This window comes from Protopterus annectens, chromosome 8.part0, assembly GCF_019279795.1.
Source record: "Protopterus annectens isolate FY-2018-M chromosome 8.part0, PAN1.0, whole genome shotgun sequence".
In the NCBI taxonomy this organism is placed as follows: Eukaryota; Metazoa; Chordata; order Ceratodontiformes; family Protopteridae; genus Protopterus; species Protopterus annectens.
This window is the reverse complement of record NC_056741.1, coordinates 1,101,110,890-1,101,127,794: the sequence shown is the minus strand read 5'-3', so window position 1 is coordinate 1,101,127,794 and position 16,905 is coordinate 1,101,110,890. Positions and strand designations below refer to the sequence as shown.

At 39.4% G+C, this 16,905-nt stretch overlaps 1 protein-coding gene across 43 annotated transcripts in view; it reads left to right on the top strand.

Moving 5' to 3' along the window:
• LOC122809254 (titin-like) overlaps positions 1–16,905 on the top strand; it is a 3,339,665-nt gene that overhangs the window by 97,513 nt on the left and 3,225,247 nt on the right. For 42 of the 43 annotated variants that reach the window (XM_044080596.1, XM_044080621.1, XM_044080620.1 and 39 more), the window contains exon 2: positions 1,652–1,778. The exons of the other annotated variant lie outside the window; for it this stretch is intronic. In XM_044080596.1, coding sequence (XP_043936531.1) covers positions 1,652–1,778 — 127 coding nt within the window. The remainder of the gene's footprint in view (positions 1–1,651; positions 1,779–16,905) is intronic. 43 annotated transcript variants of the gene reach the window in all.

Sequence of the window (16,905 nt, the reverse complement as noted above, 5' to 3'; positions counted from 1 at the left end):
TGAAAAAAACTGGATTTGAAGCATAACTTAAGAGTTATGAGTGCATGTTTCACTTAGCTGTGCTGGTTTGTTTCATTCTAGTAAAACTTACAAGCTAATTAATATTTTTTGCAGAGTAGTTCTTGTATGCTTTATCAGTGATGATCCTTTCATATCTGAGAATGCAGATTTTGATGTGTACCTTTTCTCTGATTAGTATGATGACCAAAAGAAGTAGGGTTGGAGAACACAAATGCCCCCCTCTTCTTCCCTTTTTCCCCTCTCCTTGCAGAATACATAGGGCTGTCTTGTGTGAGAGTTATGAGGTCATATGCTTGATCATGATATTTTGGGTCATTAAAAGTCACATCGTTGTTGTAGTTAGTTGCATTCTACCTGAGTTAGAGCTGCTATTTCCAGATATTAATATTTTTTATCTCTAAATAGAGTTCACTAGTTTCTAGCACGTGAGAATTTCTTCTACCTTCTTTCATTAGATGACTTCATGAGGATGTGCAGTGCGGTATCTTACTAGTGAAAGCTTCTGTTTATAACTCTGCATGTCGTTTAACAAACGAACAAACATAGCTTTGTGACCTTTAACAGTACTTTTCCATAGCCTTTAATTACAGTTCTACCTTCAGAGCTTGCAGGATTGTTTTAACTTTTTTTTTCTCATATCCAGGCTAAAATTCATGTTCGGCCAAAAAAGCAGATTTCATTCTTTTCTTTTTGAAATCATCTTCTCTGCTGCATGGAAACAGGTATTCATGATGTAGTTGAATAGTTCAGTGCACAGACTGTAGATGTTTGCTTTTCACTGGCATACTCTTGTATAATCTTTATATTTTCATTCTGAGAGTTACTGACTAGGTATATCCAAGCTTTCCATGCTTTACACATTTCCCTTTGTGGGATCAGGCCTCTGTTAGTGCCTCATCTTAGATCCCGTCTTCTATGACTGCTGACCAAACGATGCAGCAGGCCTAATTTTCTTACATGATGACCCACCCTTCCTCAAAGAATGAGGTCATACTGGCTATTGGAAGGTGCCTTCAGATTGCTCCCTAGTGGAGCAGCATAATTCTTTGCAACAATGAGGAGTTAAATCCATGTGGCTGAGTGAAAGTTCATATGTTCACAGGTCATTACTAGGCTGTTGATCTGGAGGGCTATTAGTAGCCTAACCACATTGCCCCCAATTGTGTAGGTATCCATTGACATGACTAATTTTATATCTAGTTTTGACACCTTTCATTGATGGCTTGTGGGGCCATAACAGAGGTGGATGAGCCCTTTCCATTTTCCTTGCTCATCTGAGCAAAGCGCACACTGACTTAGACATGGAACATGCATGCAAGTAGTGTTCATAAGCACAGTCAAAAGTCAAACATCATTGTCTGTAAGAATCTGTAGCCATTACGAGATTTCTTCAGCATGCTGATCAGCATGCATATGCTTCCTAGAGGGATTTAAGACTGAAACGTGACAGGTTAATTCAGTTGAGAATTACACGTTTTTGTATAAAATTTATGCAGAAGAAGGTGCAGATTGGTAAACGGAGGTCTTGCATACAGGAGTAAGAATTGTGAATTCAGTAGAAAATGTGCAGAAATATTTGCTACTCAAGTACCCTAGGGCCAGAAAAGCTAATGTTTTATTCATCTTTTAGTCACCAGAAACATTTGAGGATGTTGCAGTGTCATTTTCTGAGGATGAATGGACCCTCCTGACAGATGAGGAGAGGGAGCTGCATCGGGAGGTGATGGAGGAGAATTACAAGACCATGATATCATTGGGTAAGGCTAAACACTGAGAAAGGGGGGTGAAATGATGAGGGTCTGTCAAGATGTAAGCAAACCTTTATTATTTAAAATGTAGTACTAATTTGGGCTAGGTTAAATGAACCAGATTATAGTTAATGTTATATCCAGTAGTATGGCTTGTACTGGAATACAGACCTGACAAGTTTATGGAGTGTGTAAGCATTTTTTGGAGTGCGCGTTTGTGTATTTATTTAGTAACTCTTCATATAACTTAAGAAAACCTGGAATGACCGCCATCTGCAGTGGAGTTGAGGAGTTGAGGTCCAAGCCCTGACTTTGATGTTGGCAAACCAGTTTTGAATAATAGAACCAGCACCGGAGGGGCCAGCCAGGAGAATTAAGAAAGTGTGACTGGAGATTGGCTTTCCTGTCCCAGAGGGAAGGGAAGGGATTTTTTATTAAAGAAGTTTCTTTCCAGGTCAGAGCTTGCCTTGCTAGGGATAGTCATACCATTTGAACTGGATTTTGCTGATGGGAGCAGACAGATGCAGCATGGTTGGATACTGTTTTGCCTCTCACTTTAGCCTTTTGCAGCAGATCATCTGCTCTGCAGTGATATCTGTCCAGTCATTTCCTCTTCTAGACATTGGAGCTTAAAATATTCACCAAGCCTTCAATGGGTCTCTGGAAAAAGAAATTCTGTATGTTTATATTATAAGTGTGTGTATTATTTATATATATATATATATATATATATATATATATATATATATATGTGTGTGTGTATATGTGTGTATGTATATATATATATATATATATATATATATATATATATATATATATATATATATATATATAATGTGTGTGTGTGTAGATACACAGACACACACACACACACACATTTAATATATATATATATATATATATATATATCAGACACATATATAGATAGATATATAAATATATAGCTATGTATATATACATGTATATGGGGATATATTGCATGTATATGTGTGTGTGTGTGTTTATGTATGTATGTATGTATATATATATATATATATATATATATATATATAATATACACACATTGAGCAAGATTGACAGATTTGCTTGTGTGCATGTTAGCATAGAGCAAGACTGACATACTTGCTTGCATGCATGTTAGCCTGGAAATTCCATTTGGGCATAACCAGTTTTAAAGGGGAGGTAAAGAGAGAAGAGTTGCAGTAGAAAGAACGATAGAAGCAACATGGTGACAAAAATAGTATGCTAGCAAATAATTTGGTTGATAAAGGTACAGTAATATGGCAAGCTGTTATCTTCATCTGGAAATTTAAATGAAGACTGTATGCCGCAGTATAGTGAGGTCAGTATGTATTAAGTGGTAGTTTAGAAGTAATTTGACAAAAAAATGATAGCGTTGACAGGGGATTACCCAGGTAACAAGTAAAAGACCAAATGTGATTCTTTCGTCTATCCACTGTGAAAGTGTCTAAAAACGTAAGAGGAAGTGACAAAAAAAAGTAGGTAGGGCATGGTAGGAAAAAGAGAATGTATGTCACTTAATGCCTGCGGTGCCGTTGGGGGCCACATAGAAAGGATGTGGTTACAGAGGTATTTCCAAAAAGGAGATTTAGTATGCATATGATGAAATGACAGTGGAAGGTTATTTCTTAGTTTAGAGAATACGACAGAAGGTATAGTGTCTAAACTAAATGTGTGTGGGAGGAATTTTGTGAATGCCTTAATTGCTGACCGTATTTTTGGCAGGTATAAGGTGGATTGAGCTGGACTTATTTGCAGCTTGCCTATATTCCAGAAAAAGTCAAGCCTGTACTGAGGCCTCAGGCAGAGGCAGTGATGAGTCTTGAAAGGATTCCTAGAGGGAAGCTTAACTGTTTTGTTATTAATTGTTTTGTTATTAATTGTTTAGGATACAAAAGTTAAGGAGTGTAGAAGTTAATAAGGTGTAGGAGAGATGTAGGTCTCAACCGAGGCCAGTGTGGATCACAGACCCTGGCATTGTGTGACAAACAGTCAAAATGTGGAACACCCTATTTTTGCCCTGCACGAAAACATACCATTTCTGTGGGGCCTGGTTGAAGTGGGCTTTCTGCCAGATGTGTTAAGTTAGTGAATACTGTACATTTGTAAAATTCAATAGAATGCACTTGTGATTCGGATCCAAATTTTTATTTTATAATCTGGGAACCGTACCATAAATAAATATGAAGTAGCATTTCTGCACAGAATCGAAATTAAAATCACATGCTCATTAATACTACTTACCTTTACTGCATTTTGTAAACGGGTCTGCTATATATTTCACGCATTATGATTCTCCATATGTTTTAAATGCATGAATAAATGGCATCCTATCATACTTTATATGAATTGTATGCTGCTGTGGCTTTCTTAGCAGCATCCAAGACATGTTTTGGCAGCTTAAGTTCACAGCAGTTCAGTTCTTCTTTCATTTTATTTGCTAATAAAGAGCTCCTTGTTTTTATTATGAGAGACTGTTGCTTGTTTGTCTCCTAATACATATAACAAGAAGGCTTAGGGTTTTGTTCAGATGCTTTAATACATACAAACATACCAGGATGGGTAGCAGCATCATTAAATACAAACATATTAGTTAACAGACAGAACTTACAAACATACATGCTTACATATCGACAGCTAACTACAAAATGGCAGTGAGGCTCGAACGTGCTCAGTATTTATACACTTGTGCAAGCCCTTGGATAGCTTCTTAAAGGTATATACACATGTATAGATCTACATCCTCCCTCTTAAAAAAAAAAAAAAAAAAAAAAAAATTGCCCTTTATGCAAAACAATATCAGAGTCAGGCATGCATTACTGTATACATTGGAAACAAAACACAATGTGCATGTCTAAGTTGCTTCATATCTGGTGCAGGATTTACAGATTCGACCGTATCTCATAATATAACTGGACCAAATTTAGGAAAAAGGGACGGTCTGTGGTGCACAACTCATTTCAGGAACTTCTGGAATCACCATAGGAATGGGAATGTCCTGTGGAACTTCCTTTGGAATTGGAACACTAGAAAACTCACTGTGAGATGGTCTTTCTCACAGGCTATGTGCTGTGGTAAAAGCTCGGACACTGGTCTCAAATACTTCTGATTTTGCCATTAGGTTGCTCCTTTTGATTCCACAATGTACGATCTCTGCTTTGGACCAATATTCTTCACAACACCAATCTGATCATAACCTTTGGACTTTGCATCCTTACCACTTCTCCCTCTCGTAATGGATTGAACGGTCTACTGGTCTTATCGTAGTAGGACTTCTGGGTTAGGCGCTTCTTCAACAGATTGGCTGTCACTGATCTGTTGTTCTTGACACATGGAACCAACAGTTGACTACTGATTGGTAATGTGATTCTGGTTTGTGTCGACAGAAGTCTCTGAGCAGGTGAATCAAGATGTTTGTCATGAGGAACATTAATGATAGTCAAGAGATTCAAGAAAAAAAAAATAGCTCTTTCTGACTTCGCAAGTAACTGCTTTGCACTTTGAACTGCGCGTTCTGCCAAACCATTTGACTGCGAGTACTCTGGACTACTTGTTACATGAGTAAAGTCCCATTCTTCAGCAAATCTTTTGAACTGTTTGGCTTGTAAACTGTGTGCCATTGTCAGAAATAACTTTCTGTGGACTGCCATGTACTGCAAAATTATGTTTCATCTTGGTAATGTCCGTACTGAATGCTAGGTTGGGAAGCAAGTCAATCTTAAACAAATTGGTGTAAGAGTCTAACACCAAATAATGTTGGCCATTCCAGTCGAAGATATCCGTGGCTACTGTTGACCAAGGTAGTTCTTGAATTTGGTTAAGCTGATGTGGCTTTGTACTGTTACACACTGAACAAGATAAAAGTTCTCTCTGAATGTCTTGTGACATAGAAGGCCAAAATACTAATTCTCTCACCCTTCTTTTGGTAGATTTGGTTCCTGGGTGACCAAGATACAAAATAGTAATGTACTCTTGTTGCAAGGACTTTGGAACAATTACTTTTGGACCTTTCATAATGATACCTTTTGTCAGACAGAATCTCATCTTTGTATGGAAAATAAGGTTGCACTTCTTGACGTTAACTAGATTGCTTTGATGGCCATCCTTGATTAAGGGGTTGAGCCTTTGTAAAACTAGATCTGTGGCTGTGTGATCTCTCAGCTCAAGACATGTAGAATAAATATTTCTCACTTCCATGATTTCAAAATCAGGATTCTCATTCTCATGCTGTTCTGAGTATATCTGGACGATCTGGATAATGTATCCGCAAGATAAAGAAGCTTGTCTTTCTTGTAGACAGGACTGAAATTGCAATCTCAGCATCATACGTTGCAGTCTAGCTGTAGCTGAATGCATAGGCTTTCTTAGTGTAGTGACTAATGGATGGTGGTGTGTTTCGATCTGGATAGGTCTACCATAAACATAGTCATGGAACTTTGAACATGCAAACGCAACTGCCAAAACCTCTCTGTCTGAGCATACTGCATCTCATTTTGGTAAGAGTTCTCAATGCATAGGCAACAGGTTGATCCTCTTGTAGAGTGACCGCACCAAGACCAAATTTCAAAGCATCACAGGAAAGTGTAACTGGTTTGTGAACTTCATAGTATCTGAGAATTGGTGGACTAGCAGTTCTCTGTCTCAGGACATCAAATGCTCTTTGGTGTTGCTCTAACCAAGATCAGGATACAGCTTTACGTGTAAGCTCTCTTGAGTGGTGCTGAAAGTTGGCTCAAATCTGGAATGAACTTGCCTAAGTAGTTAACCATGCCAAGAAAATATTGCAGGGCTTGAACATTGTCTGGAGCTGGCATCTCAGGAATGGCTGTTTACTTTGAAGGGTCGGTTCTAAGCCTATACTAATAAATAAATGACCAACATAAGTAACCTCTTGTAGCCTGAATTTGCATTTGTGTGGGTTGAGCTTAAGATTCACGTGACGTGCCCTTTCTAGAACTTTTCTGAGGTTCGTGTCATGTTCTGCTTCATCACGGCTTCCTACTAGTATGTCATCTACTATGATAGCACAAAGATACCCAGAAAAGATTTTCTTCATTGCACGCAGAATTACTTCACTTACAGAATTTATCCCAAATGGCATTCAAAAATCTGTAACCTGCCAAACAGAGTACTGAAAGTAGTAGGCAATGATGATTTCTTGTCAAGCTGAACTTGCCAAAATGAACTCTTTTTGTATCCAAGACAGAAAAAAGTGTCATTTGGCAGTAAGGCTGCGACTTCTTCGACTATGCGCATTAAGTGATAAGGTCTTTTTAAATGCTTTGTTCAAATCTAGAGGATCAATACATATTCTGATGTCATCTGAGCTTTTCATGTGAGCTACCACCATGGAAGATACCCATTCAGTTGGAGTTTCAACTGGGCAAATCATACCTTGTTGCACCATTTTATCTGACTCTGTCCTGCATGGCTACTGTAACTTTACATGTTATCCTGATAACTGGACTGACCTCTGGGTCTTACTTCATGGAGTACGCAACTGGAAGTTTGCCTAGTTTGTCTTAGAAAAGATCAGCATAGGTAGAAGAAAATGTGCTGAGCAAAATAAGAGTAGTGGTCTTTTAAGCTAACATGGTGGACTTCCTTATTAAATGAAAGCAGTCCCATTTTCAAACTGTCACTGAGCCCTAATAATGACTGAACTTGAGTCTTGACCACATAAAATAATAAGTCGTAGTGTCTTCCAGCAGAATAGCATGAAAGCACTACTGAGACTTTAGTTTGAATTTCTTCCACCTCCATAAGCAATAAGCTTCGCACACCTTGCCAAATCAAGCCTTTCACCTTTAAACACTCTAGCAAATGTTTCTGCTGACATAACATTGCACTTGGAACCTGTATCAACTTTGAGCTGTACGGGTTTGCCATTGATCTGAACAGTAAAAAATACTTAATTCTTGGCCTTTAAGTCTACTGCACTGATAGTTTCATGAAGCACTGACACACCATCAACATAAAGAGTAGGCTTGCCACAGTCTAACGATTCAACTAATTTCTTAGTGTTCCCTTTTGATAAAAGAATGTAGGCGTTTTCATTTACAAAATCTTTTAAAATTATTCCATGTATTGCATTTGTGGTATTGTTGGCCAAAAGCTAAACACTTTTCCCTTTTAGATTCATGACTTCCACCACCATTATGACAGTTGGCAATGAAAGTGGGTGGGGGCCCATACTTCAAGTTTGCTCACTGGCTGCACTGAGACTGTGTGAATTCTGGAATTTCCTAGAAAGTTCTGGGGTTTACCAGTGAGTGCTGCAGGGTTTACAGTTGCCATGTGCTTGGGCCTGTTTCTCTTAATAACATGCTGCATGCTATCAACATGAGTTTTGTCACTGTGCCTTCTAGAGCTGCTTTCCTTTGTAAGCATATATGTGTGCTTTTCTGTGTGCTCATATATCTGACAAATCTCAGTGGCCTTATTCAAGTTAAATCACTGTCATGAAGCAAAATCTTTCTGAAAGAGTCATCTTTTATGCCACACACAAGTCTGTCTTTTATCAACATCCCGTAAGTCACCAAATCTGCACGTTTTAAGACTTATTTTTCAGGTCAAGTTATATATGCTGCAAAAGTTTCACCAGGCTTTTGATCCCTTGTGTAAAATAAGTGCCTTTCCATTGTAACATTTGTCTGGGGTTAATCCAATAAAAAGTGCCAGAGCACGCTGGTTTACGGTTCAGAAAGTTTATTCCACAACGAAACAACTTTCTGAACCGTAAACCAGCGTGCTCTGGCACTTTTTATTGGATTAACAGTTTTTTGGAGTGCTTACACTTTATTTGTCTGGGGTTACACATTTCTCTAAATTTACGTTTTAAGCAATCTGGGTCCTCCCTTGACTCAGCCGTTACAACAGTATGACTGTTTTCCCCCCTCTCCTGTATAGATAGCAGGTGCATACACAAATAAGCATCCCCTTTCTATGGATTCTGACCCATCTAAATAAAGCAAAATAAATGCCTTTGTATGGTCATCTTTATCAGAAAATGCAGCCTGTATGAAAATGTCGTACTATTGCTCAAACACATTTTAGTCCTCAGCAATATTACTGTCGAACACAAGTGCATTGGGTTTTCAAAATCTGTCTGCCATGCCCACAGAGTATATACAAACGCACTGAAAATATGCCTCTCGTAATTATGTACGAGCAAACAGTTCTGTGAGCTGGTAACAGTCCAATGCACTATAAACTCTTTGAAATACTGTACTTTTGCAAAATATACTCTGTAATGGCTGTACTTTGCGAAATATGCTCTGTAATGTATGTGCTTTGTGAAATAGCTTTGCAATGCTACTTTTATGAAGTAGCTTTTACTGTAACACTGCACAAACATGCGAACACTTTTTATAAACCTCTGATAACTCCAATATCTTTGCTTAATACGAAAATACATATGCTTTCGAAAATGTGGTCGTTTCCCCTTATTTTATTCGTTTTATGCAATTCATGCTTTGTTTCAAACATTTTCTGTAGTAATTTGAATATTTTTTATCAATATTGTACAGCATTCTTTAGGTTCTAGTTTTGAATCTGAATTTTATAAATCAAAGTAAATACAGTAACTATTACATTTGTAATATTTTGTAAACAACTTACAATATCTCGGCAACCACTCAAGTTACGCACATACTGTCAGCAGCATTTTATTCCTCTAGCTGAGAGATTTCATATGAAGCTAAGGATGTCTGTGTTACGTGGTTGTTGACATATTTAGAAGAATGTGAAAATTATATCTATATAAATGTCATAAAACAACCGTTAGTATTTCTTACTATTATATATTTATCACATTTTCTAAGTATCTCAACAACCAACACAGAGCTGCTTAACCTCATATGAAAGCTCTCCGCTAGACTAATAAAGTGTTGCTGATAGTATGTGTGTAACCTGAGTGGTTCCTGATGTATTGTAAGTTGTTTACAATATATTACAAATGTAATAGTTGCAGTGTTTACTGTGACTTATAGAATTCAGGTTAAGACTTAGAACCTAAAGAATACCACCACTGTAAATAGTTTGTGCTGAAGAGTTTGCTTTATACTTTTGTAACATCTCCTATGGCTTCAGAGATATGAGCATTTGTTTGAAATGCGGGGACGTGATTTTGATTCTGCCAAAAGGCTTAGGCTCCCACTATTGGCAGTTACAGTGCAAATTTCCTGAGCTCCATTGGAGTGAATGAGTTAAGACAGTTTCAGACCTTTTCAGAAAATGCAATTAATGAAGATAAAACCTAGGCTATAGCTGTAAACTGTGTACCCACTTTTGACTTAGTTCAGCAATGCCCATGTTTATGGATAGATGGTGATATGAGGTATATAGCAGTTTGGATTGAAAAGGCTTTTGTTGTAGTAGCTAAGGATATGTGCGAAGAAACTGGAAGATGATACAAAAACTAAACAACTGGAAGCTCTGTTTTATGGACAGTAAGATGCAAGCAGTGAAAATGTTTTAATAGCTTTATTTTTATGTACTGGTTAGCCATATTTTTGTCAACCAGAAGAACTATGGACAACAATTAATAGAGCTGAATGTATTTATCTGTGAAGGAAAGAGTGCAAGAGTTAAGTGGGATATGTTGATCCTTCTAATAGAATAAGGTGGTTTAGGATTACCTCATTTGAGGGGATGTTTCAGAGCTACACTATAACGACTCTTATTCATAACACTAGCAGAAGGTTCTAATTTAAAGTAGAAAGTTATGATGATGAAGTGGGGGTTTGAGGTTCAAGAAATGAGGAAAAAGAGGGATTTTGGATGTAGATCCTTAATGAGAATAATAACAACCACACCACATGTAATATTTATAAAGTTGTGGAAAGGAGAGGGGTACAGAAATATGCAGGAGAGGCTGGAATTTATTGTAGAAAACTGACAAAATATTGGGGAGTTAAGAACTAGAGATGGAAAAGTAAGAGAAGGGAGATAAGGCCAAGAAGTTTAGAGATGGAAAAGTAAGAGAAGGGAGATAAGGCCAAGAAGTTTGGAGTGCAGATTAGAGAGTGCCATCCCTTTATGGGATTGATGTTTGAATATCGCTGAAAAGAAGGGGATAGGGGAGTCCAAAGACCAGCTCTGGTAGAGTTTTTAGCCAAATGTAGATCAGAATCTGCTGTTAAAATGGAGATAATTATTAGGGCATATAAAATATTGCATGATAACTGTAAGAATCAATCAGAAGAGGTTAGGAAAGATTGGGAAGAAAGACTGGAAACGCGCTGTACAAGACAACAATGGGAGGACATATGTATGGCTCCCAAGTATGTAGTCCAAAAGGTCTAGGATTTTTGTTTGGAAGTGTTTGCATAGGTATTTTTATACTCCATGCAAACTTCAAAGATTTGTTTTCCTCATGTAGCTACAGATGTTGGATGTGAGATGGGGAAGAAAGAATTAACTAGGAATATGTTTTTTGGAAATGTTATCTGTTGTCCGATTAAAAAAAATCAATTCTTACAGTACACTCTGTCAGAAATCTAAATGCCTGTAACTAAGGAAATGATTCGTTTGAGCTGGGACACAGGATCTGAATGGTCTAGGCATAGTAAGGCCCTATTAAGTTTAATTCTGTTGGCAGCCAAAAAAGTAGTTAATGGAAATGGAAAGCAAACATTGAATATTGCAAAAGAGGTAAAATAATTGAAGAAAGATCTTTAGAAAAGAGAAGGAACAAGTTACATTGAAACAAAATGGGCTTTGTGGGAGCAATACATATAGAATAATGTTCAGGGGAGGAGTAGTGTGATTTAAGGGAAGGCGGGAGCTGCGTGATTTATATAGTGTTGGATTGAAAGATAATTATAAAGAAAACCGTGTGTGTGTGTAAATGGAAAAAAGGTTAATATGGTTTGCTTTCTTTTCTGTTAATGTATGTATGCCTGTAATATTTTAATAAAAATAATATTTTAATTAATAAAATAAATATTTTCATAAAAGTATTTAAAAAAAAAAAGATGTATAAAGTATAAATTTAACAAATGTGTAAATAATGAAAGAATGCTGGAAAAGTTTTAATATATTAAAACAACCTTACTTTTTTCAATAATTATTGTAGAATCTTTTACATCCACCTGAGCTATTACTAGTTCAGGGAGATGGGATATCTGTTTAGCATTTCATCTGAAGGCCTGCACACTCGGGAGTGCAGCTCCCCCTTATGCTGAACTGCAGTATCTGTATTGGAACATGAATTAATTCAACTATCATAGTATGATTTAGTTTGTATAACTAATGTTGACTTCCTGTTCTCTTATCCATTATTCAGAAATAGCTGTTGGATCAACAAAGGGAAGACGTGCAGAAAATCTCAACAGCCTTCTTCAGGAAATTTTGCCCCTAAAACTCCAGCTGTGCCTAAGGGAAGGTGAAATCTCAAACTCCAGTAACACTGGATGAAAAAGTGAAAGGGTGCTCATTGCTAGTGTCCAAATAATAGTAGTATCTTGGAGTATTCCTCCATCTGTGCGGTACAGTGATCTCAGAATTAGTATGCATAAGTTGAAGGAGGGCTGGGCACAATCCCCTGCATCGTAGGCCTGAAAGTCCCTTTAAAATGCAGTCTCTGGATTTAATGAATATACTAATGATTCCATTAAAGTGTCTTAATGACTTTTTGAATTAAGCCTTCAAATTGCTTTATCTACTTCCCAGTGGTAGTGGAGAAGGTAACCACAGACACCACAAATCCAGTCTCACATAGACCTATAGCAACAGCAAACCAAACACACAAAAACATACTCGGAGGCTCTAAATAAAAATCTGCCTAAGCAGCAGAGACCGCCAAAGCAGACACCCAAACAACTGCCACCCCACAACAATACCCATGTACCACATAGTCCACAAAGTCAGTGTGCCACACAGACACAACCCTTAAGGCTAAACAACACACCTAATACACTCATAATAGGTGACTCTATAGTCAGACACACTGACGTCCCACTCACCAGGCTGAACAAGGAGAAGGTCACTGTAAGCTGTCTGTTGGGTGCCAGGATCTGCCACATAACACACGCACTCAGGTCACTCCAAAGCAAGTACATGTATGACTCCGTCAGTGTCCATGCTGGTGTGCATGACCTGAGACGTACCACCCTGGACTACATGAAAAGAGACATAGAGGAGCACTCTGATCATGTGGCCCAGGCTGGTATGACCCTGACCTTGAGTAGCATCTTACCCTCACCAAGAATGATGCCACAGTATAAAGACAAAATGATAAGTTTTAACAATTGGCTAAAGTATTGGTGTTATTCAAAGGGGATCCAGTGTCTGTCAGCCTGGGATGACATGCTCGACAAGCCACGTTGCTTCGCTAGGGACGGCTTGCACCTGTCACCCCTGGGCTTTCGAGTACTGGCTAAGGCTCTTGCCACCCCCATAGAGCTTTTTTTAGGCAAGGCTCAAAAGACAAACCCACCTCCATAGACAATACAAGGAAAAAGAAACTAAGGGTAATGCTGCTCAACGCCAGAAGTCTAAACCTCAAAATGCACGCACCCGAGACCCCCCTCAGTATGGAGAACATCGATGTCTGTGCAGTAACAGAAACCTGGTTCAAGGCTCCCGAAAGCACCCCAGCACTACCAGGTTATACTTCATACCATGCTTTTCAGCCACAAAACTCGGACTGAACCACAAAAGGAGGGGGAGTATCCATATACGTCAAAAATACCCACACCTCCAGGTTAGTAGCAGTGCATGAAGCAACGGAAACCATCCATGTGCAACTAACAGTGGGCAAAACTGCCTTTCAGTTTATAGCCTGCTACAGACCACCCTCCCAAACTCAGGAACCCCACTCAGCTTTCCTGAGAACACTGGAGAACATGAAGGTCTATCCAGACACCATTATATTGGGTGACTTCAACTACCCAAACATTGACTGGGTAAACTACTCAAGCCCACACACCCTTGCCCAACGGTTCCTAGAATTTATAAACTCAGACACTATGGAACAACTGGTCACCACCCCCACAAGAGGGGAAAACATATTGGGCCTGGTAATCACAAACGTAGGGACTCTATGTTCCACACCAGAGGTATACCCCTCACTGGTAAGGTCAGACCACAAATTAATCTCATTGGGCATCCATATCTCATCCCCATCCCCAGCCAAGGTAACCACGGTGAAGAACTTCTCAAAGCAAACTTCACACTTCTCAAAACCGAGGTGGTATCCTTCAAAGCCCCCTGGGCCAGTGGAAAATACGGCTCAAACCTTAGAGTCCTTTACAAATGCATTCTGTGGACGCCTACAGGAATTTATGGATCGTGCTATCCCAAAATAAAACCAAGACTCACTCCTCCAAAGGCAGGAGACTTGTCTGGTGGACCCCGGCCATAAATAAGCTATACAACAAAAGGAGGAAGCTACTACATGATGGAGCAAAATCCCAAAAAGGGAAGGCATCTCTGATCAGTACTAGCAAGAAGCTACGATCCCTCATAAAATCATGCAAGTCCAGCTTCGAAAGAAAAATTGCACAAGATACTAAAGACAATCACAAGGCCTTCTTTAGTTATGTCAGAAACCTGGGTGGCAACTCCAGATATGCTCTGAGTTAGTGCAAAATGACAAAAAATACACTGAACCCACAGACATTGCCAACATCCTGGCAGACAGGTTCAGTGCAACCCCCCCCCCCCAAAGAGCAAATCTCCATCCCAACAGAGTGTAGCCTCCCAGACATCACAGATGAACGGGTGAGAGCTGCCCTCTCCAAAGCAAAAAACACAGCATCAGTGGGACCGGACGGTATCCCGGGCTGCGTCTTACACGAGCTACAAGATGAACTTAACCCTCACATTAAGTCACTATTCAAACTCCGCCTTACTACAGGATATGTACCCAAGGAATGGCGTACAGCAATGGTGGTCCTGCTCCACAAGGGAGGTGCCCCAACAGACCCCGGAAACTATCGCCCTATAAGCCTGACTAGCCTGGTCTGCAAAGCTATGGAGCGTATCATCATGGAACTCATAAACAATGACATCGGGAACCTTCAGACACTGGATCTTACCCAATTCGGCTTTGTTAAAGGTAGATCTTGCCTCTTGAACCTGGTCGACTTCTTTGAAACAGTCACCAGGGCCATAGATGAAGGGAGGGTAGTCCACACAGCCTACCTGGACCTCGCAAAAGCCTTCGACACAATACCCCACTAAGGCATCATAAATAAGCTCACTAGCTTAAATATCAACCCCTATATCACAAGATGGGTTGCGAACTGGCTCGGGGATAGAACCGACATGGTCAGAATTGCAGGTGCCTTGTCAGACTCTAAACCAGTCACAAGTGGCGTCCCACAAGGTTCAGTCCTGGGACCTCTCTTGTTCGGTATTTATTTCTCTGAGGTACAGGCAAACACGGGAGGACTATGGCTGACCAAGTTCGCAGACGACTGCAAACTGGATGCCATAATAGACTCTCCGGCTGACACAAGCATCTTCCAAAAGGGTCTCACAGAGACAGATAACTGGTGCCAAAGCCATGGCCTGAAGCTTAATGCTCAAAAAATGCATAGTCATCCCCTTTGGGAAAAACAAAGTGCTCACAGATTACCACATAGGAGGTAATCAATTAAGTACGGAGGAAGTAATTGGGGATTGGGGACCCAAGTAGATAGTAATCTCTCCTTTGACAATCACGTTGCCAAAGTGGTTAGAAAGATCTTCTATATAGCCCACCTCATCTCGAACGGTTTCACATCAAGATCAAGAGAGGTCTTTGTGCCACTCTATTCATCACCCATCAGGCCCAAAATTGAATACAATGCCCCATTTGGGATGTACCTTACCAGACACCTGCAGCAATTAGAAAGACCCCAAAAGTACCTCACCAAGAGGATCAAGGGACTCAAACAGATGCCCTATGCAGTTAGGCTAAAGAAACTCCAGCTCTACTCGGTTGCTTACCGCCTACTCGGAGGCGATCTGTGCCTGACATAAAGCCATGGACATGCTCCACCTCAAGAAATCCAAATCCCTTAGAGCTACACGCTCCAGAGATTTAAACCTCAGCACAGAAATAAATAGGACATGCTGGAGGGACAGATTCATATCCCAGAGACTCCCTTCACTCTGGAACAAAATCCCAGTCCAGGTTAGGCAGAGCCCCTCACTGACCCTCTTCAAAAGAAATCTTGATGAGTGGATGGGAGATCGTAAGTATACCCCCAGGATCTCTTCTGGGTCCCCGCTAGACAGAGGCAAAATAAACTAACCGTAAAGGAACTATATTCTGTGACCTACTATTCAAAGGCACAGTCTACAAATCTAAAAGGGTGGTGAAAGCCAAACACACTCTGGCTAGGCTTATAAATGCCCTAGGGCAGATAGCCTTGTATCAACCTATGAACCTATAAATGACTGGGTAATAAACGTAGTTCTAGAGGAGTTTCTGCACTTTTCAAATTTATATGTGACATGCCCATCTCATGAAATTATTAAAGGTTGAAGAAGTTCAATATTGATTCCTACCTGTAATTCTGTAAATGGAGGGTATTAAAACCTAAACACGCTTGCCTACCAGGTATCTGTAACTGAGTACAAGTCAAGATGCCCAACCTACCCGAACAAGAGAGATTTTTACAGTCTTTGGTTCTTTTTGTAAATTTTCTTCGGGCACACACTAATACTTTAAGGTCATATTTATTGTTTACACAGAATAAGTAATCATCATTCAGGAGTGGCCTGACATACGATTTAAAAGCTTAAGAGGTGTAATACAGAGTTTTGGAATTTGCTGTTCTTTATAGGAACTACAGTTTAATTTTTGAAGTGACAGGATTGTCACTATTAGGTCTTGCAGTTCAGTTGGGGACCCCAAAAAGTGTTGCCTCTAATTTGAGAGGCAACATTTTTCTGTGTGGTTGGCACTGAGCAATAGTAGGTTGAGTACTGAGGAATTGTCAGTAGTAATACCACCCTTGATTTAATGTATGGGTGTTTTTTTACCCCTCTCAGTTCTTTTCCTTGCAATGTCTTGTATAACCCTACCAAGATCATATGGTTTTCCTGCTCCCTTCCAAAGTGCATATGCTTTATTTAACTTACTGGTCTTTCTAGAATTCCAGCATAGGTCTGTCAGATC